The following is a 21,648-nucleotide window of genomic DNA, read 5'->3' on the forward strand; positions in this document are numbered from 1 at the left end:
TATCAACTTGTATATCGTGTGGCTGTTGAGGAAAAATTCAGCTGTTCAGGTTTGCTGAAAGGGCACTGATATAGGACAGGCTGTAATGTATTAAATGAAAAAGCAAGGTGCAGAGCACGTTACATAAAGCAATATTCTGTATATACCATTTTTAGTCTCAAAATAGCTTGTATATATGCAGATGAGAGTGATTGTCCCTGGAAAGCTTTGTGAGCTGACCGAGGAGGAAGGGAGACTTATTTTTCACTATTTGCCTTTTGCACCTTTTGAATTTGTGCTGTGCGCATGTATTATTCACTCAAAAAATACATAAACCATTTTTAAAAACCCAGACTATGTGAATTGTATCCCGATAAAGCTGTTTTTTTTGTTTGTTTGTTTGTTTGTTTTGCAGTACGCGGGCCTCTTACTGCTGTGGCCTCTCCCGTTGCGGAGCACAGGCTCAGCGGCCATGGCTCACGGGCCCAGCCGCTCCGCGGCATGTGGGATCTTCCCAGACCGGGGCACGAACCCGTGTCCCCTGCCTCGGCAGGCGGACTCTCAACCACTGCGCCACCAGGGAAGCCCGATAAAGCTGTTTTTGAGCAAGGAAAAATAAATGGTCAAGAAGCATTTTTAAGTTTGAAAAAACTGTAGATATTTTAAAGTAGGAAATAAGTTCAAATATTTTTGTCTATGATTATACATTGGACAGTGCAATTCCCAGGAGTAGCATCACCAGGCGCACCACCCACACGGTTCAGAGCATTTATTAGGCACCTCTCTTCATTTAAGCTTCCCTGTTGAAAGTAGGTTCGCAGATATGGTCTCTTGTATGAGCTCATCTTCTCTAATAGGTTCTGAGACATGGTAATAAAGCTTCCCATTAGATCATACTCACAGTAAGTGTATAAATTAAGACTCTGCACAACCAAAAGACTGAATGGATACATACTTGTACTTGATTGAGGTCATGATGCTGTAGGAAAAGGGAATTTTCAGAGTTCTTTTAAGAACTCCCGTGAATGGAAATTAAACCAAGGAGAGTAAGGGGCTTTTCATGGTAGCAAACCTAAAACAAAAATAATTCAGGGGACGGGGTAGGGAGGGAGTGTAGAGGTCACAGTATTTTGTGGGAACATAGATGGCATTGTGTAGCCATCTTTGATGATTTGTACAGAATTTGAAAAATACAAGAGTTCAGCTACTGAGCTCTATCCAGCTTCCTTGAAATTATTTCTTTTTAGCCATTTGGAGATTGCATGTAAAAGATTGTTGTAGTCTGTTTGCGTTTAGAGCATGGCACAGTTTAAGACTGCTTCCCACCGTGAGATTCTGTGATTCTAAGATGTTGTGTACTTGAAAGGAAATAACCTGACTTTCTTCCTTTCGAACTTGTGTCTTAGCGCGTTATAATCTAACACCATTTCCGTTCTGTGGCACTGTCTTGTCAGAACCAGTTTTCCATATACCGGTGGCTAGTCACCCCATGGGGAGCCTCCCTCTTTTGATATACTATTTTTAACACACTGGGGCTGAATCTCATGTATCACTGCTGCCATCTTCTGGAAAGTCGTACACCTAAAAGAAAAATATTTCATCTAGTCCCAAAGAAGTACAAATGTGTGCGTCATGGTTTTGATGTTTCCCTTGAATATAGTAAGGGGTCCTGAGATGACATTTGATTCTCTCCTGTTCTTTTAACACAGAACTTCAGAGCTGTGGCAGAAAAATAAATGGCACATAATAAAATGCTTTTATAATAGATGCTGTCGTGATAGAAAACAAAGAACTTCGGGCTTTTCACATAGAGATCATTCACCTTTGAGGGTCAGACCTTATCTTGAGGCTCATCGTTTGTAGCTGCCGACGGGCTCTCACCTTTACTGATAACAGCCAACAATGCGTGTTCTGAATGCATTGGAGGCTGTTCATTTCATCCCTTTTTATGCTTCCGAAGAGAAAATATACATGCATATCCTTTTGAATGTCTCCATTATGGGCGTATGGGAAATCAAACTCAAACATCAATCAAATGACTTGTCTACTGACATGATACTGAATGATAAACGTGACGGGCAGTTCATTTAGCTGTATAGTAGTGTGGGATTTCCTAAGGGGAGTGACAGTGACGGCACCTCTGCGTGTACACGAGGAACGAGAGGTCAGTATCCCTTTCTCTGCTGCAGTTATGGTGACAAGCTTGGCGCTTCCCACGAGGTCCTCAGTTTCACTCAGGCCTTCACAGAACAACAGCATTATTAGTATATTGAGAATTGCTTTAATTAACAAGGTGCTTTACTATCACCTTACTTTTCTATAGAATTTTTTTGCTTATAAAACATTGTAACTCCATGAGAAAACCATTTCTCCTATTTACCAGGTGCCAGAAACTGGGTTAAATATTAATTATCTTATTATTTCTTCTTTACAGATGCAGAAAACTAAAGCAAAGAGATGTTAGGGTCACACAGATAATAAATGGTAGAGAAGGGCCTCTGAGTCCAGGTGTCTCCGACTTCAAAGGCTTTACTTTTAAACACTAAATTGTATCTGAGTATTTAAAATATAAATGTCACTGTATGATTTCGTGAATTACAATATGCTATTCTTTTATATGTTGTCCAAGTCCAAGATTTTATTCACCCAAAATAAATACTCAACACATATTAACCACAAGGCAAAAATATGACTTGAATGGTAAGAACAGTTTGGCTATTACTTATTAGAAAAAAAAGTGTCTTGTTGAACTTATTCTTTATTGAATAGTTGTCTTAAAATTGTATACTTCATCTTAGGCATTTAGGATGAGCTAATCACTACAGTTAAGTGAGAAGTTTGGCACCAACCAGACAGGCAGCTGCTCCAAAGAGAAAAATGTATTGGATCACCAGGTTCACTGTCAGATAAAGGGAAGCCATAACACTGTTGGGAGTGATTAACTTGTTCCTGGTGTTGACTTCTAAGACGCACTGTCCTGTGGGTACTCGGGATTAAAAACAAACAGGGGGAGAGAATTCCTTCTCGGTCCACTTGTTAGGACTCCGTGCTCTCATTGCCAGGGCCCCGGGTTCGATCCCTGGTTGGGGAAATAAGATCCCACAAGCCACGCAGCACAGCCAAAAAAAGGGGGGGGATTTAAATTACAATTTTTCAAATAACATAGACAATTCAAAAGTTGTCTTTGCAAAAGAATAACTGACCTAGTGTAAATAAACTGACCTAGTAAAACTTCTGTAGGAGCTTAGCTGTGTCAACCAAGGTTTCACCAGAGAGACAGAACCAGTAGGAGATAAATGTAAATATAGATTATCTAGGCATGCTTAGCTGTCCCCATAGATCTATAGATATATAAAGAGATATCTATAGATATAGCTATAGTAGATATCTAGTATATATTTATATATAAATACCTCTATGTCTAATATATCTGTATCTATAGAGAGAGGTTGATTGCAAGGAATTGGCTTACGTGATTATGGGGATTATGGGGCTACCTAGGCAAGTCCCAGATCCACAGGGCAGGCTGCCAGGAAGGGCAGGCTGGAACTCTGTTGTCCACAGGTGAACTCTCTTCTTGAGGAAGCTTCAGGTCTGCTCTTAAAAACCTTTCAACTAATTGAATCCATCCCACCCAGATCATCTAGGACTGTCTCTCTTCACTGAGAAACCTAGATTAGTGTTTGGTTGAATAGACTATAGTCTAGCCAAGTTGGCACATAAAATTAACATCACAGGCACTAAGGTAATACAGTCCATAGATATTGCTTTTTAATCATATGTAATAAGGAGATAGAGTTTACAGAACCAATAGAATAAGTATGTATTACTGTTACGATTTTTAAAAGGCTTTAAAAATTCTTTTTTTAAAACATGCAAAAATTATTAGCATTTGTCAGATCTATCTCAAAAGAAAATAATCCAGGGGCTTCCCTGGTGGCGCAGTGGTTGGGAGTCCGCCTGTCGATGCAGGGGACACGGGTTCGTGCCCCGGTCCAGGAAGATCCCACATGCCGCGGAGCGGCTGGGCCCGTGAGCCATGGCCTCTGAGCCTGCGCGTCCGGAGCCTGTGCTCCGCAACGGGAGAGGCCACAGCGGTGAAAGGCCCGCATACCGCAAAAAAAAAAAAGAAAAAAGAAAAAAAAGAAGAAAAGAATCCAGAAAAAGTATACAATATAACTGTGTGGTAGTCTCTTCCATTCAGTTAGTATTTACTCACAAGGCATCCTAAAAGAGCCTCCGCAAATATGAGCCCACAGTTAATGACTGACTAATAAACCCCTGGGGAGATTGCAGCCTTCTACATTATTGGTTAAAGCCAGACCCATGTGCCCCAGAAAGGAAACAGGCAGGTTGTCAGAGTGAATATGAAAATACTGGAGCCAGATGTTTTCTCCTCAAGCTTTTTGGAAATACCTGTGCCCCTAGGAGTTTTTGCAAACAGACCCAAAACATTATCTCAAGGAGTTTTGTATCTGCCTAAGCCAGACTTCCCCACATTCCCTCTGTTCACCATGCCCCTAGTGGCTTGGTAAATTTTTCCTGGTGCTTCTAGGCCAAAAGAAACGCATAACAGTTCTGTTTATTAAATGATTAGGTCCACATAACATAAGTAAGAATTAATGTCTTAGCAACTTCATAGCCATTTGGAAAAATAGTTCACATCAATTGAAAGAAAAAAATATTTTTATTTCATGCTTAAATAACTACATCTCCTGGTCCAAAGAGATGCTCACCTGGCAGCTGTCTTTTTTATCACAGTAACCTCCAAAAATCCCGCTTTGCAAAAACATGATGTCAGCAAAAGGAGGGTAGCACAATCTACATTAACACCATGAACAGCCTTGAGTTAGTAATTCACAGTGTCCAACAGATGCTGAGTATCACTGTGCTTTTCCTCAAAAATTTAAAAGATCCCACTCCACCCCTGTGAGTTTGTTGTGCCACCCCAGGGCTCCTTGGTACACAGTTTGAGAACTGAAGTCCTAAACATTTGTACAAGCACCTGGTTGACAGTCTTGAGTTCTGGATAACTTAATTAAAAACCTGAACTTTCAGTCATGTACATATGTCGATGCTACTCTCACTTTGCCCCAGCTTCCCCCTCCCACCCCGCGTCCTCCGAATGTAAAATAGATAGCTAGTGGGAAGCAGCAGCGTAGCACAGGGAGATCAGCTCCGCGCTTTGCGATGACCTAGAGGGGTGGGATGGGGAGGGTGGAAGGGAGGCTCAAGAGGGAGGGGATAAGGGGACATGTATATGCATATGGCTGATTCACTTTGGTGTACAACAAAAACTAACATAGTATGGTGAAGCAATTATACTCCAATAAAGATCTATTAAAAAAAAAAAAAAGCCAACGCTGAACCCCCCCAAAAAAAACCCTGAACTTTTTTTAGATCAAATCAGACCTTCTAGATATTTCCTCATTTTGTACGAGACAGATTTATTTAACTAGGAAGCCCATGGCACAATGTATCTAAATTTAAGTTACACTGTCTGAATAGGAGCAAATTAGCAAGTGCATTAATGCTAACTTATCACCAACACATTTTTTTAGCTTTCTCTTGCCTTTTGCCATACTGAAGTGGTGAGGGTTTAATTTTTATAGGCTCTTTCTTTTCTGTTTATATATATATATATATATATATATATATATATATATATATATGGTCTATTCTTTGTAGTACTGGTATGAAAGGGAATTTAATGTCTTTGTGTCAGGAAAGTTCTATTTATTCTGACAAACTGATCAACCTCCAGAGTGTTCCTGTACCATGAAACTGATTTTATATCTCATCCCCGAGCTAATAAGATGTGAAACATTTTCCCTGTCACACCAAGAGATCAGACTTGCTTCCATGAAAAGGAGTGGGGTGAAATCACACAGTGAGCTCTTCTCAATGATTGAACCATTCAGTTCACAGTTTTTCAACATAAGAACAGAGTGATAGGTCTGAGACAAACCCAAAGATGAGCAGATACATTAAAAAAAAAAAAAAAAAAGCCTTAAGAAAGGACTCTAGGATCCAATTCATTCACTGTTCACCGGATTAGCTGTCAGTTCAGGGAAAATTAAAATGTCAGAAATTAAAACCTGGTGGTCTTGGTGATTTGTGTAATGACATCCTGACACATACCCCCTCTCCCACCAACATGAACCTTTAAGGAAAGTTTATATCCCACAAAACGTGGGCTCATTCTCTTTGCTGTGAGAAGAAATAAGCTATAACACTCTGAAAGTGCTGACGAGAAGAGAGATGGTGACATAGCTGTAGAAGAGGCCTTTTCCTTATAAAATACTTGTCTTTCTTGCTTGTTATGTCCTGAGATTAAAATGATCTTCAGATGAGTTGTTAAAACAAGAAATTGACCGTGGGAACAGAGGGGAAGTTGTTTCCGTGGTGGAGACAACGTGAAGGGAAAAAATGTCTTGGGGACTTCCCTGATGGCACAGTGGTTAAGAATCCGCCTGCCAATGCAGGGGACACGGGTTCGTGCCCTGGTCCAGGAGGATCCCACATGCCGCGGAGCGGCTGGGCCCGTGAGCCATGGCCGCTGAGCCTGCGCGTCCGGAGCCTGTGCTCCACAGTGGGAGAGGCCACAACAATGAGAGGCCCGCATACTGCAAAAAAAAAAAAAAAAAAAAAAAAAAGTAATTTGGCACACAAACCATCACCCAAGTCAGAGGCAGGGATAGAATGAGCTTGGAAAAGAAAAACATGTTGTGACCAAATGCAACCAGCAATTCCCTCTCTAACCTGTATGTGTTCTCCTGCAGTTCATCTTTTGCCGGGATTGTAAGGAACCGTACCATGAAGGTGAATGCAGTGCCCTGTTTGAAGCCTCAGGAACAGTTACTCAGGTAGAGTACTCTCTTCTTTCCTCAAAGCAGGGCTCAGGCTATGGGGATGAGAGCTATTTCCTGGAGACCATCGAAGGTTCCAATCTGAAAACATCAGGGCCAGCTTAGTAGCCTACAGCTACTAAGTGATGGGACTCTCGACTCCCCGCCATCAGTCCCTCCAGAACCACTTCCTTCCTCCCGGCGAGCTGTAGACTTCCCAGTGGCCATGTGTGGTGTGTTGGTACTTCCATGAGAGTTTTACCCGAGAGGTAAGTGGATTAGGGATAAGTTATCTTAGCATGATCAGGAGTCTTTAGAAAAGAAAGAAAACCATTCAACAACCTCTCCATCAGGGAAATCAATACTAGCCTCACATTACTTTTTTTGAAAAGTGCCTTTGTTTAAGCTCTTTGGTGAAAACTATCTCCATGAATGAAGTGATAGAAGTATTGCAGTATTATACGATGCAAGGATATCATTGCTTTTTTAGCAATATCGTTACCTAGCTCAGGTCCAGCTGCTCACCGCTGGAAAATCAATACCCAAGAGGCAGTTGTTGGTAGAAAGGAAAATTGCTTTTAATCGGAAAGCCGGCCGTCTGGGGAGATGGTAGACTCGGTGTCCCCAAAAAACCATCTCTGAAGAGTCTGCTTGGCCATGAAAGTTTTTAAAGGGAAAAAGGGAAGTAATCTCAGCTAATCATTGAGATGGGGGGTTAGAGTCGTCACCACCCCCACCCCCCCGCCCCCCCACCACCCCCACCCCGCCCCCGCTGCATGCAGGCTTGTTGACTTCTTGTGATCTTTCTTTGGATGCTATCTCGTTCACACAGTCTGTTCACAGAGTTTGTTCAAGAGATTACTGAAAGGGAAGCTAGGGAAGAGATCCGGTCATCGGTTACTTATTCTTTATTTCTGCTTTGATCCATGCAAAGAACCAACAGGTTAGGCAAGGTATTGTGTGATCAGAAGATTTGATAGGTGTGCTAGGGCCAGAGATGAGCAGAGCTTGGGGGCGCCTAGTTTAAAAGTTAGTTCCAATGTAGCTTTGCTAAATTGACGAGAAAAGGGGTTTCCTGCAAAGAGCTGCTTACAATATCATGGACTGTGCTAAACTGTATTTCAGTCTTGATTAGGTAAAGAACATGTTTACTGAGCCTTACTCTCTGAAATGCTGTATCAGGCTTAGGGAAATGCAAATATATTTTCTTTTATTTATTAATTATGATCAACCAAACCTTAGGGGAAAGGAGTAAAAACTTCAACACAGTTGATGAATTTGCTCATTATTTTTCTCCTGATAGAGATGTTAACAAGGGTATAAACACCAAATCTACCCAGATAAACCCTTTAGTCATTTTATTGACAGGAACCCCATAAATAGAGAAGTTCCAGAACATCTTAATTTCACAGCTGAGAATTTTAAGTATCGCGGAATGCTCTAAAATGAGAGCATAAAGAAGTGAATCCCTGTAAGGTATTCTGTGGATGTATTTACTCAGTATTAGCGTAACTAAAGAAACATAATGAGTGAATTCAGGTCTTCTCAGCTGCTCCTAAAATACTGACCCTGAGCATTGAGAGATTTAGGGCTGAACTGCATTTCTATGGCACACGCTCTTCCTGTTGACTTATTGTAGCTCTGGGCACTCAAATGCAAGCTCACTGGGTCCTGATGTCAGGAATAATAATGACCCTGAGACCCGCCCCCTTGCCTCAGGGCCAGAAGGGTTAGGCCAGGACAAAGGCTGCTACTGTGGGAGATGGGTGTGATCCAGCAGTTTACACGCATATGTTCATATGACAGTAGACCTGGACAAAGCCTTCCAAGAAGGGGTCCCCTAGCATCTATTTACTTGAACACAGCAGCAGTAAGGTGAAGAGTGTTGCTTAGCCTAAAGCTGTCCAGCGCCTGACCCACTCAATTATCCCCTTCATTCGTCTTTCAGGAGGAACTAACCAACCTTGGTGTTAATGATTAAGGTAGCCCAAATTTAAAAAAGAAAAGAAACTCAGAAATATGGGAGAAAGAGAGTTAGAGCTGGCCTTGAGTGTGGGGCCTTTAGGGACTTTCCACCCCCTCACTTGTTCCCGTAAACCAACCTCTTGCGCCACTCCTTCTCCCTATCGAAACCAATTCTTCTCCCTATCGAAACCAATTCTGGGAGTTTTTCAGTTGACGGGGACTTTCCAGCCAGCGGGTAATTTTCCAGTTGCCCGTAACAGGTATACGCCCTAACCGCCACAAGGAACAAACAACTGTAACGGCCAGAAGGTGGGGCAAAAGTTCCTAAGCCAATGAATTCAAAAGTCACCACATTTACCCAATCATTGTGAGAATATACCCGCCCTATGAGTAAATAAACCTATAAAAAGTATGTGATTCCGCTTTTAGGGGTTCCCCATCGGCCTCCTGCGTGAGGTTCAGGGAACCCCGGTGCATTGGCTCCTAATAAACCTCTTGCGTGTTGCAGCGGCTCTCGACTCTTGGCGGTTCTTGGGCGAGTTGGAATCCCTCGTAGACCGTTTGGGTCTAACAGAGTACAGATGACCAGTATCAAGGGGCCTGTGTCTGCACACACCATCAATCAGCAGGTGTTAAATCGAGCATTTCTACTGGCCAGACATCCTGCTAGACTCTCTGAAGAAATGTAGATAAGTACATTTATCTTCAGAGGGGAGCCACAGGGGAGACTCACAGGAAAATAGATAACAATCGTAATGTGCTAAAACAGTTTAGTGAATACAGCTTTGTACACGTGTTTCCCTAGGAAAGTCATGGAGGGTGGGTCAGAGTTTGTCAAGAGAACAGTGGGTTAGGGATGACGGAACATTCCAGCAGAGGGCACTGAATGGACAAAGGTACAGAGGCAAGATTCTCTCCAGCTACCCTGTGTTCTGTCCATCCCTGCATCCCCAGGCTCAAGACAGTATCTGGTGCACAGACATTTAGTGGATGTTTGTTAAGTGATGGTGATGTCGACTGAAGAAAAACACACAACCTAAAAGTTGTGAGTTAAGTTTATTGGGGACCTTACTGAGGACTCTAGCCGGGAGACAGCCTCTCAGCTCTGAAGAGGTAATGGAGGAGCCAGGATTTATAGGAGTTTGTGCTGAAAAAAAAAACAAACAACAAAAAAACAGGTAGTCAAACATCAAAAGATTACTGCTAATCAAGCAAAGCAGACCTCTCGAGTTGATGATTTTAGTGCTTTTCTATGTATGGGAAGCTACAAGAGTCCGGGCTCTGAAATTATTCCTTTGATGTGCATCTTAACCAGCTAGGGCCGGTACCCAGAGCACAGAACGTTTCCTGATCTTCTGCGTCCTGAATTCCCCTCAAGGTCTACCGTGCGGGCAGCTGCAGTGGCCAGTGGCTTGATTTTGGGCAACATTTGCTCTTTGCTGGAATGGCAGGCAACACTCCCTTTCCACAGTGGCATCTATAAAGAAAAAGACATTGTTTCATTCATTCAATAGTATTAAACACCTGTAGTGGGTTAGGCTTGTTTCTAGGCTCTGGGGATTAAGCTCCTGCTCTCATGGAGTTTATGTTACTTTATTAGATGCCACAAGGCTTGCACACACAATATGATAGGAATTCAGAGGAGGAATCTTTAATTCAAGACAGGGTTATCCAAGAGAGAATTCAGGAAGAGACGGCCCTGCAACAAGACCTCTGTGAAATGAGCCTCCTTCCGGCCTAGGGCTCAGATAACTGGACCAGCCTCACAGTTCTCTTATTTGAAAACAAAGCGAATGGACCCACCAAACTGGAAAGGTCTGCTGGTTCACTACTGCCTGAGAACAGAAGGCAACTAGTGTTTGGCGGTTTTGCTGCCATTTTTTCCTAAGTCTCTGATCCATTCAGTGTCCTCAGAAGAGACTGTAACTGAGGGGTCGTGGATGACCTACAGTGGTGGGGAAGGGTCGCAAGAACCAAAATCGATGTGGAGGGCCTAGGAGTCCAGCATGGGGGAACCATGACTGCACCAGGCCTGAAGGGACAAGAGGAGGAAATGGCGTAACACGGGGACCAACCTCAAGAGCTGGAACCATGGAGGAGCTCTGACAGGAGGTGTAATCGTGGAGAGTCCAGCGTTGCCAGAAGTAGACAAAGCCGGAGGGGAGTGAGGACCAACACCTTGACTTCTCCCGCTCACCCTCTGGTCTCTTGCAAACGTCTCCCATTGGCCACACCCAACTGAAAGCCAGCCGTAAGGGACCCAAGGGACACAGCCCACCAGATTCAGCCTTCCACACACAGAGCAGAGGAGAGAAAAGAACACAGAATAACCAGTATACCCTCTATGGACTGGTTTACCACGTCTCCGGTTTCCTCACTTCAACAAGAGCTACTCTTGGACACGGAGAAGGATGAACCCAACAAGCTGTTTCATCAGACTGAAAGAGCCAATTCCGTTTGGCAAGAGAATGAAGGGTTTTTATTTTCATAGAGCCAGTTTATTTTCTGTTCCCTACATTTCTCCCAAACAGCAGTGATCTCCAAATGGATGACCTCTGCAATCCCACTTAACTGAAAGGGTGGCACTCCACACACCTAACAATAAAAATCTAATCGCAGCCTCCCTTCCTGGAACGGAAGGCTTCAGGTGCATCCTCGTGTCTGAATTTTGCTAAGACATCAAAATGCCCGCATTAGCCTTCTGCAAATTTCCTTTCAATTCAATTCGTTTGTAAGGTTTTTCCTTTCAGCCGTCTGTGGCTACTCTCCACCGTTCTCGCTCTAAAGCTGAGCGGTTTCTGACATTATCCAGCCAGACAAGCCCATGTCTCCCAGGGCCCAATCAGGATTTTCCCATAAGTTAAGCTGCTTGACCCTAATCTTAATGCATTTTTTGATTAATGCAACATTTATTTTAAAAAGCAAACTCAAAAATTGGTTTTAAATTGGTTTTAAAATATTGAACAATCCTGCAGTTGAAACTGCTGGGGGTTTGGGGAATCAGTGACAGAAGATCAATCCGTCACGGGCTAATGAGAGTCCAGCCCCATTTGCTGCTTCTTGCTGGAGCCGGGTTGTTCTCCTGCACGTATTCCCCCTGGAGGCTTTCTAATAAGTAAACACTTGCTCTTGTAAACCACATAAATTGATTCATTCTCTCGGGGCTTCTAAGTAGTTGACGTGACTCTTCCGATTCAACAAGAAGGCAACAGAGACCTCCAGAGTTTTCATGGTGTTGTCCGGGACCACAAAGGAGGTTATTCTCATTGGCAGCACCTGATCAGAGTAGTTTGGGAACAGTGACCGCTCTCTCTGATGAATAAATCCGCAGTGTCTAACGGGAGTGTGCCACCCCTGCCTGCCTGGTGTCTGCTCGACCTCCAAGACCCAGATCGTAAGACAGGTCCTCCATGAGGCCGCCTGCCCACCCCACTACCTCCTCCAAGCTCTCAGACTACGCCACATACCTCTGCTGTACATTCTTCACATGGAAATGTTGTTTCCCTATATCTTCACTAAAATTCTGAACTTTTCTCAGTGCAAGGTTTTTACCTGTTTTGTCTTTATAACCCCCAGTGCCTAGCACGTAGTGACACTCATTAAATGTTAGTGAATGAATGACAGCTCCCTCTTTCCTCGCCATACATCCGTCCTCACCGTGAGGCTGGGAAAGCACGCTACAGGAATGCGTGGGGAGGAGTAGATCAAGATGGTGACATGGGGGCTTCCCTGGTGGCGCAGTGGTTGAGAGTCCTCCTGCCGATGCAGGGACACGGGTTCGTGCCCCGGTCCGGGAAGATCCCACATGCCGCGGAGCGGCTGGGCCCGTGAGCCATGGCCGCTGGGCCTGCGCGTCCGGAGCCTGTGCTCCGCAACGGGAGAGGCCACAACAGTGAGAGGCCCGCGTACCGCAAAAAAAAAAAAAAAAATTGGACTAAATCTTCTCAAATCCTGCCACTGCTTTATCAAATCAGTTTAGGTAATAATCTAAATCATTTGTTGTCACTTCAACCATCTTCACAGCTTCTTCACCAGGAGTAAATTCCACCTCAAGAAACAATTTTATGGGAATTCCCTGGTGGTCCAGTGGTTAGGCCTCGGTGCTTTCACTGCCAGCCAGGGAACAAAGATCCTGCAAGCCGCGCGGCCAAGAAGAAGAAAAGAAACAACTTCCTTTGCTCATGCATAAGAAGCAAGCTCTTATCCGTAAAGTCTTATCATGAGATGCAGCAGTTCAGTCGCATCTTCAGGCTCCACTTCTAATTCTCGTTCTCTCGCTCTTTCCACCACATCTGCAGTTATTTGCTTCACTGAAGTCTTGAGCCCCTCAAAGTCACCCATGCGTGTTGGAATCAAACTCCTGTTCATGTTGATATTTTGACCTCTTCCAATGAATCATGAATGTTCTTCATGGCATCTGAAACGGTGAATCCTTTCCAGAGGTCTTCAATATACGTTGCCAAGATCCATCAGAGGCATCACTATCTATGGCAGGTATAGCCTTACGAAATGGATTTCTTAAATAATAAGAATTGAAAGTCAAAATGACTCTGATCCATGGACTGCAAGATGGGTGTTGTGTCAGCAGGCATGAAAACAACATGAATCTCGTTGTACTTCTCCATCAGAGCTCTTGGGTGACCAGGTGCATTGTCAGTGAGCAGTAATATCGTGAAAGGAACCTTTTTTCTGAGCAGTAGGTCTCAACTATGGGCTTGAAATATTCAGTAAACCGTGTCGTAAACAGCTGCGCCGTCATCCGGGCTTTGGTCGTTCTGTTTACAGAGCACAGGCGGAGTAGGCCGAGCACAATTCTTAAGGGTCCCAGGATTTGGGGAACAGTAAACGAGCATTAGATTCAACTTAAAGTCACCAGGTGCATTCGCCCCTAACAAGAAAGTCAGCCTGTCCTTTGACGCTTTGAAGCCGGGCATCGACTTCTAACTCTGAAAGTCCTAGATGGCATCTTCTTCCGAGGTAAGACTGTTTCACCTGCTGTTTAGCGTAGCATGAATTATCTCAGCTGGATCTTCTCCATCAGCACCTGCTACTTCACCTTGTACTTTGATGTGATGGAGACGGCTTGTTTCCTTAACCCTCATGAGCCAACCTCTGCTGGCTTCACACTTTTCTTCTGCAGCTTCCTCACCTCTCTCAGCCTTCACAGAACTGAAGAGAGTCGGGGCCTTTCTCTGGATTAGGCTTTGGTTTAAGGGAATGTTGTGGCTGATTTGATCTGTCCAGACCACTCAAACTTTCTTCATATCAGCAATAAGGCTATCGCACTTTCTTATCGTTCATGTGTCCGCTGGAGTAGCGCTTTAAATTTCCTTCAAGAGCTTTTCCTTTGCGTTCACAGCTTGACTAAACGTTTGGTGCAAGAGGCCTGGCTTTCGGCCTGTGTCGGCCTCGGACACGGCCTTCCTCACTGAGCTTAATCACTTCTAGCTTTTGATTTTAAGCGAGAGACTTACAACACTTCCTTTCATTTGAACACTTAGAGGACACTGTAGGGTTATTAATTGGCCTGATTTCAATATTGTTGTGTCTCAGGGAATAAGGAGGCCCAAGGAGAGGGGGAGAGACACAGGGGAGTGCCCGGTCTGTGGAGCAGTCAGAGCACACACAACATTTACCGCTTAAGTTGGAAGTCTTACGTGGGCGCGGTTCATGGGGGCCTCGTAAAAGTTACAATAGTAACATCAAAGGTCACTGATCACAGATCACCGTGACAGATACACTAATGATGGAAAAGTTTGAATTATTGTGAGACAAGTGTGACAAAATGTGTGACAAGTGTGACAAAATGTGTGACGAGTGTGACAAAATGTGTGACAAGTGTGACACGAAGTGAGCCAGCGCTATTGGGAAGGTGGCGCTGACAGACTTGCTGAGGCACAGTTGCCATAAACCTTCCATCTGTAAAAAGCACAGTATCTGTGAAGTGCAACAAAGGGAAGCACCATCGAATGAGGTACGCCTGTACGGCTATGCGCTAGACAGCCACAGGGACCCAGAGGTTAGCTGAGCGACTCCTCTACACCAGACAGCGGAGAAGATAGCCACCTTGAAACAGGAACCCCAACTCTCAACTTCTCCTAGAGGCGCAAAGGGTCTGGACCTCACATCTAGGGCCGCAGCTGTTAAGATTCCCACCAGAAGGCCTGGCTCCCACAACAGCTAGCTCTGAAAACCAACAGGGCTTGTGTCCATGAGACCCATAAGACTCTAGCAAACAAAGAAGCGATTCGTAACAGACGCACAAGCACTCACCGTGGCTATCCCCCCAGGGCTTAGCGGGGGCTACTCTTCACTGCCGTGGCTTCTCTTGTTGCGGAGCACGGGCTCTGGTCTAGGTGAACAGGCTTCAGTAGTTATGGCACGTGGGCTCCGTAGTTGTGGCTTGCGTACTTAGTTGCTCCTCGGCATGTGGAATCTTCCCGGACCAGGGGTCGAACCCGTGTTCCCTGCACTGGCAGGCGGATTCTTAACCACCGCGCCACCAGGGAAGTCCCTGTGTCAGTAATCTTTTGATTCATAAGAGAAAATAAGATTCCCACAATAAACCACTGTTCCCTCCTTCAGCCTCCTAAATTAGAAGAATAAAGCCACCATTTTGCCCAGGGAAAGATAATAATAATTTACCCTTGTGTAGTACTTGGTTACAAAGCACCTTCAAATACACCATCACACGTTGAGCCTCGTCGCAACTTTTTGCGGTGGATTTAGATGACAGGCAAGGCAGGAGGAGGGAGAGTGACCTGCCAGGAGCTAGAGTTGATCATCACCAGATCAGTAGTGCTTACTGGTGTCACTCTGCATTTTGAAAAAGGGAGACATGCAGGTTAATGCTGGCTGTCCCAGCGTGGCAAACTTAAATGCTAACAGGCACCAGACTAGTAATATAAACAAGCCGAGTAGGCTGGATTAAGCTCACAGGCCTCTCAATGTTTTGAGTGTAAAGATACAGTGCACTTTTCGTCTAACTTTCCTATTTCAACAAACAGAACAACAGCAGAATAGCACATCAAAGCACCAGCCTGCAAGAACAGTTACACACGGACCGCGATGGAGTCTGTGCCAGGCCAGGGTGCGCATAGCTTGTCAGTGCCACACGGCTGCGTCACTCAGGTCAGTTGTTACCAGGCAGAGATGAGGGACCCATGTCACCAGATCTCCCCAACTGGTTTTTTAAGGTTTGAGTAGCTTGAAATCCATGTGTTTATGTTAAATATCCTTATTTTTAAAGGTCAAGAACTAACTTAAAAAAAATGTAAACATCTATCCATAGGTGGAATTGTGTCTGCAGACTCTGTGTTCCATGACTTTGAACCTTATTTCTGCTAAGTCTGAATTTCTTATAATCAATTAAAAGAAGGAAAATAGAGATTCAGTAAACATTTATAAAGTACCTACTATGCACCATGCACAGTACTCGGTATTTTGGATGCAACATTAAACATAGACCAGCCTCTGATCTCATGAGGTTTATAATCTAGTGACATAGAAAAACATCTTAACAAGTAATTAAAATATTTACGTGCCAACAGCCACAAAAGGGGACGCTCAGGAAGCTATGACATCCAGGCTTCTAAGAGATTTAAAGAACTGTTCACAGGAAGGAATGAAATCTAACGCCTAAAAAATGAACTGTCCAGGCAAGGATGGCACGAAGGGCGCTTTAGGCAGAGGGACAAGATATGCAGAGTTCTAGAGATGAAAGAGAATGGCATACTCAGAGAAACGAGGGAAGCTCAGTGTGACTGTTGTATAAGCGTTGGTGGCAGTAGCCATAGTAGGCAGCGCTCAGCAAATAAAGTCTTATGAGTCAGGTTACGGAGGTTAGAGTTAAGGGCAGTGAGAAGGCATTAAAGGATTTTAATGAGATTGACATCATCAGATTGATGTTTTTGAAAGATCACCAGCTGTAATAGGAAAAACAGGAGGGACTCGTAAGAGGTCGTGTTTTTAGGAAGCCAACCCTGAGACCCTTGAGGTTTGAGTGCAGGTGCGGGAGGGCACTTTGGGGACTAGCTCTGTGCAGGGTGACGGCAAAGGGAGGGGGTGAGCTGCAGTACAGCTGCAGCAGGGGCCTCAGCCAGTCCTGTAAGGAGCTCTGGGGCTAGGGTGGTCCTTCAGATTTGCTCTGCATCAAGGGGGGCAGGAGGGCAGGAGTTTACACCCCCTCACGTAGACCAGTCTTTGGCTGTGAGCCCCCCCGACCCAGGAGGGAGCAGGACCTTGGGGGAGGAAGCCGCTTGCTTCAGCTGAGGGCAGGTCCTGGATAGAGACTTAGCCGAGGGCTGTGTGTTGCCAACATACCCCGCGGCCGGGGAAATAGTTGCTCTGGCCAGTTTCACAGCACTCACTGCAGTCCTCCCCTTGCACTCTGAGAGAATGAGGAAGAGACCACGGAGGTTTACAAGAGGGAAGTCAGCAGGCTGAACTACAGCTCACAGCCCTGCAGTTGGGCTGTGGGTTGTGACTGTTTCGCCCTCACCCTCAGCCAAGCACCTCTAGGTTATCCCTGATGGGTCCAAACCCCTGCTTACCTGCCTTTCTAAAGCCAGGACTACTGAGCGTGGCCATTTGCTATCCACATTGGGCAGGAGAGCACCAAGGGATGCCACAGTGAACCACCTGGGTGCCAACCGTATTCCTCCTCCCTCCATTCCATAGCTGCAGCCCTACCTTTTCCTAATGGTCACTTATCCCTGCCAGAAAGGTGACTCCTTTCCTTGCCTGCCAGTCTCTGGGTAAACACATAAGGTGACCAAATGGCAGCTGTAGCTTGAAGTTTAATAGAATTCTTGGTGTGTTCCCTGGTAGAAGCATCTTCCCTGTGGAAACCAGAGCCTCTGTATCTGTAAGGCTCCAAGTTGCCCAGGTAGAGCACAGATTCCCAGGTGGGTCACTGAGAGTAATAATAAGTGGGGCTTACATTCCTACTCCCGCCATCGTATTCTACCTGTTGGAGACACGGTATCGTACTGTGGTTTTTTATTTAGAGTGTAAATCTCGTCTTGAAGAATAGCACCTCAGGGTGGGAGGGAGACACAAGAGGGAGGGGATATGGGGATATGTGTATACATATAGCTGATTCACTTTGTTATACAGAAGAAACTAAGAGACCATTGTAAAGCAATTATACTCAATAATGTTAAAAAATAATAAAATTTAAAAAAATGAAAGAATAGCACCTCATCTCCACTTACTGCTGGAGATGTAGGAGCTCCAGCTGCATCTTGAAAGGCAGGCCGATCACTGGGTCGGATCAGCGGCTTCTGGGTCATATGATATGTGACAGGACCGGTGTGCACTATGGTCACGTGCCCTCTGTGACATGCCCTTTGCTAGAAAGTGGGTTTCCTTAGTCCAGTGTGATGTTATACAAGATCCCATAAGCCTTCAGATGGTGGTTCTGTCTGAGGGTCTGTTGTCAAGAAAGGCAAACCCATACCTAGAATAGGACTCAGTTCCTGTCAAGATGGAATTTTTACCTCTTCCGGTAAAAATGTAATCAACTTGACATCCGCAGTCAGATCGTTCTCCTTGAAGGATGTGCTGTACTAGGGACTTAATGTTGCTGACACGTTGGACATTGGCAGTGGCAGTAGCTACCTCAGACTTGGCAAGTGAAAGCCGAAACTATAGGATCCGAGCAGAGCTGCCATCTTGCCACCGTGAGTGCTCCATTCAGGAGCCCATTGACAAGCACTGGTGTGGCTGGCTGATGTCAACTGGCTGGATCATTCTACTTACTAGTTGAAGGCCCCTTTCTGTGGCAGATGCTCTCCTGTGGGCATTAATATGTTGCATATCTCATGCCCGCTCTCACAATTCTATCCACGTGCCTTTTATGCAGATCTCCTTGTCTTCTTTGTCCTCATCCTGGATGTGCCACCTTCCTCTCGTGAAGGATTGCAGCTGACGCTCCAGCTGCATGGGGCTCAGGAGCACGCTGGGAGCTTTTTCCAAACAGCGCCGCTCAGAACTCTAGACATTGCCATTGTGATTCTCTTACTGGCTTGCAATAAACTCCATGCGACATCTTTTCCCACCACACACACCTTGAATACCATAGGGTCTGCCTATTTGTATGGCCCCAGAGACAGGACTGCTTGCACTGGAGCCAACCCAGGGCACAGCCCTTTGCAGCTCTGACACCACTCAAAGCTTCCAGGGCTCGTGTCCCACAGGGAATGGCCTCTTCTCTGGCAGCCAGCTGGCAAGTGTTCAACTCTGTCCCCTGCCCCATCGTATGGTCTGTGTCCTAGGACCACTCCTGGTACCAGCTGTCATAGGTCACGTTCCCAGGGAAACCGCCTCTGAGTCTGGCAGACAGAGGGTGTCTGTGGGCGTGCTCTCAGGAATGACACCTTAGGAAGAGAGGGAAGCAGGACAGAGCGGAGGGAGAAGCTGAAGTGATGCCGTTACAACGGGAGATGAGGGGAGCTAGAGGCGGGGCGGCTCTTGAGAGTTGTCTCACCCTGAGTGCGGGGCTGGAGGCTGAACTTTAGCCCCCGTCCATCCATACGTCAGCTGGTCATTGGGTGTGTGTTGTCCCCACCTCCACAAGGAATGAGGCAGTGCTTTGACTTAGGGAAAGTCCCGTGTAGCATCTCAGCAGAGATGCAGCCAAAGTTGTCCGCAGCTGGGGAAACCAGTGCCCAAGGTGGGGCAGGGCTGCGGTGCAGCCAAGGATCCACCAGCAGAGTCAAGACGAGCGACTCATCGGGGTGCTGACAAGGGCAGCGGGGATACGGAGAGGTGGTGGGTCTCAGGTAGGATCCAGACCTTGGCAATGAATTAGAGGACAGGATGAGAGCAGTAATGAGTTCATGTCAATGCTCAGATTTCCACCTTGGGTGAACTTGGGTGGGTAACAGTGCCATTCACTGGGAGAGGAAACACAGGGACAGAAGCAAGGTGCTCGGGGAGAGATGACGAGTTCACTCTGGACATCTCAGCAGAGGTGCTCGGCGGGTAAAGGAATAGATGCGTAGACCACCTCAGAGGGATGTCTTGGCTGATAAAGACACCGATTAATCATCTCCAATTGATCGCCCCTCACCCAGGTCCCCTGCCTCAACCTCCCCGGTTCTACCACCGGAGGCTGAGGGACGTGCCTGCCCTGGAGAAGGAGAGCAAAGCAGCGCTGGCTCAGGAGGACTGGATTCCTGGGTGTGCTTGGCTGACTCACTGCAGACTTATCTCCTGGCCACTTACTGCTGTTCACACAGGTGCAGCCCCAGAATCGGGAGACGGGGGGAATTTATTATCCCCAGAGGTCTAGGTCCACAGTTACTTGGGAGTGTAGCTCCTGAATCGCCTGTTGGTTTAAGTAATGCAGCTTTATCAATGCACTTCGCTCAGATTCTTGACCCTGGATGTGTAGGGTGGCAGACGTGCAGACACGTAGTGACGGTGCTAGAGCCCAGGAAACGCAGGCGCGTCGTCCGCCTGTCATTCAGTAGGAAGGAGGAGAACAGGTGCAGAAGACAACACTGGCGCTTCTGTAGTGCCTTCCCCAAGCACTTGGTCTGTTGGCCCCGGGGGAGCAGAAATGGCCCTGGGCTACTGCTCAGGACAGGCTATGATCTCCTCCACTTCCGGGCAAGTTTGTCAATTCTTACAGCGTTTTTCCTCACCTGCCACACTGGGCCAGCAAGGTCTACAAACAATGGAAAGAGAATGTATGTGAAGGATTTTATGCCTTGTAAAGTACTACAGAATGGTACAACTTTGAGGTTTGGGTATTTTTAAGGCTGAATGCTAAAAGTGTCAGGCACCAGAGAGAGAAAATGAAAGACAACATTGAAAAACAAACAGAGGCACACTTCAGCGTGTGGACACACACTCACACATACACACAAACATTCACACACACTCTCACACACACACTCGCACTCACTCATTCACACATCAAACTTTACCACGCAGACCCAGGGCTCCGTCTCTCCGACAGCCCCTCCTGTTCTCCAGCAGTTGTTCTCTTCTCCTCCGGGGCCATCAGTGGAGAGAGAGAAACTGGGCTGCCCGCAGCGCTGCCTGGGGCTTCAGCCTCTCTCCCTAGGGGGTTTCTAGATGCCTCCCCAGCCCCAGGAGTTCCACGCAGCCTGGTGTCCACACTGAAGGACACGATCTCTCCCTGGTCCCAGCAGGAGCTCAGCCCTCCTCGCAGACACCAGGCCAGAGTCCCCGCCTCGGCTGCCTCCCCGCGTGGGGAGCTCACGTGGAGCTGCCCCGAGCCCTCTGGATCCACGCGGGTTTAGGGGTCCTGGCCGGCTCGCTAGAGGAGGCCTGAAAGCACAGCCCTCACCTGAACCCGCTTGTCCAGACCCTGCGCCCCAGACTCAGGAGCAGCTGTTGGAACAACGCCGTAACGTGGAAAGTATTTTTACAGAAACTTGTTACCACACACATATACCCCCCCCCCACACACACACCACACAATATATTCAACACACATATATCGCGTACACACATATGTGGTATATCTGCATGTGTATACTCAACACACACACCCATGCCCCATACACACCCCACCCCACATAAGCACCACACACACAACACATACGTACATCACACACAAAACACACACACCGCACATACACACTCACCATACGCATCACAGATACCCACTCACCACAGACGCACACACACCGGAGACTGTTTCATCTCCCCCCGAAGAAGACATGCCCTGGAGATTCCCTGCATTTCCTCCTCGAGCAGGAAGAGGGGAAATACCTGCAGAGCTCCTCTCAGCCACCAGATGGCGCTAAATCCTTAGGGGAAATCATATATTTTTTAAGAAATGGTGGCCACAAGTGAAGTGACCTGGGGAAAAAGGAGT

The 21,648-nt window shown here is 46.2% G+C and overlaps 1 protein-coding gene across 2 annotated transcripts in view; it reads left to right on the top strand.

Annotated features, from left to right (window-relative positions):
• The window catches only part of PRKN (parkin RBR E3 ubiquitin protein ligase), a 1,284,475-nt gene that overhangs the window by 1,245,226 nt on the left and 17,601 nt on the right, over positions 1 to 21,648 (top strand). For both annotated transcript variants that reach the window (XM_032651607.1, XM_032651608.1), the window contains exon 10: positions 6,762 to 6,845. In XM_032651607.1, coding sequence (XP_032507498.1) covers positions 6,762 to 6,845 — 84 coding nt within the window. The remainder of the gene's footprint in view (positions 1 to 6,761; positions 6,846 to 21,648) is intronic.

Source organism: Phocoena sinus, chromosome 12 (assembly GCF_008692025.1).
Source record: "Phocoena sinus isolate mPhoSin1 chromosome 12, mPhoSin1.pri, whole genome shotgun sequence".
In the NCBI taxonomy this organism is placed as follows: Eukaryota; Metazoa; Chordata; class Mammalia; order Artiodactyla; family Phocoenidae; genus Phocoena; species Phocoena sinus.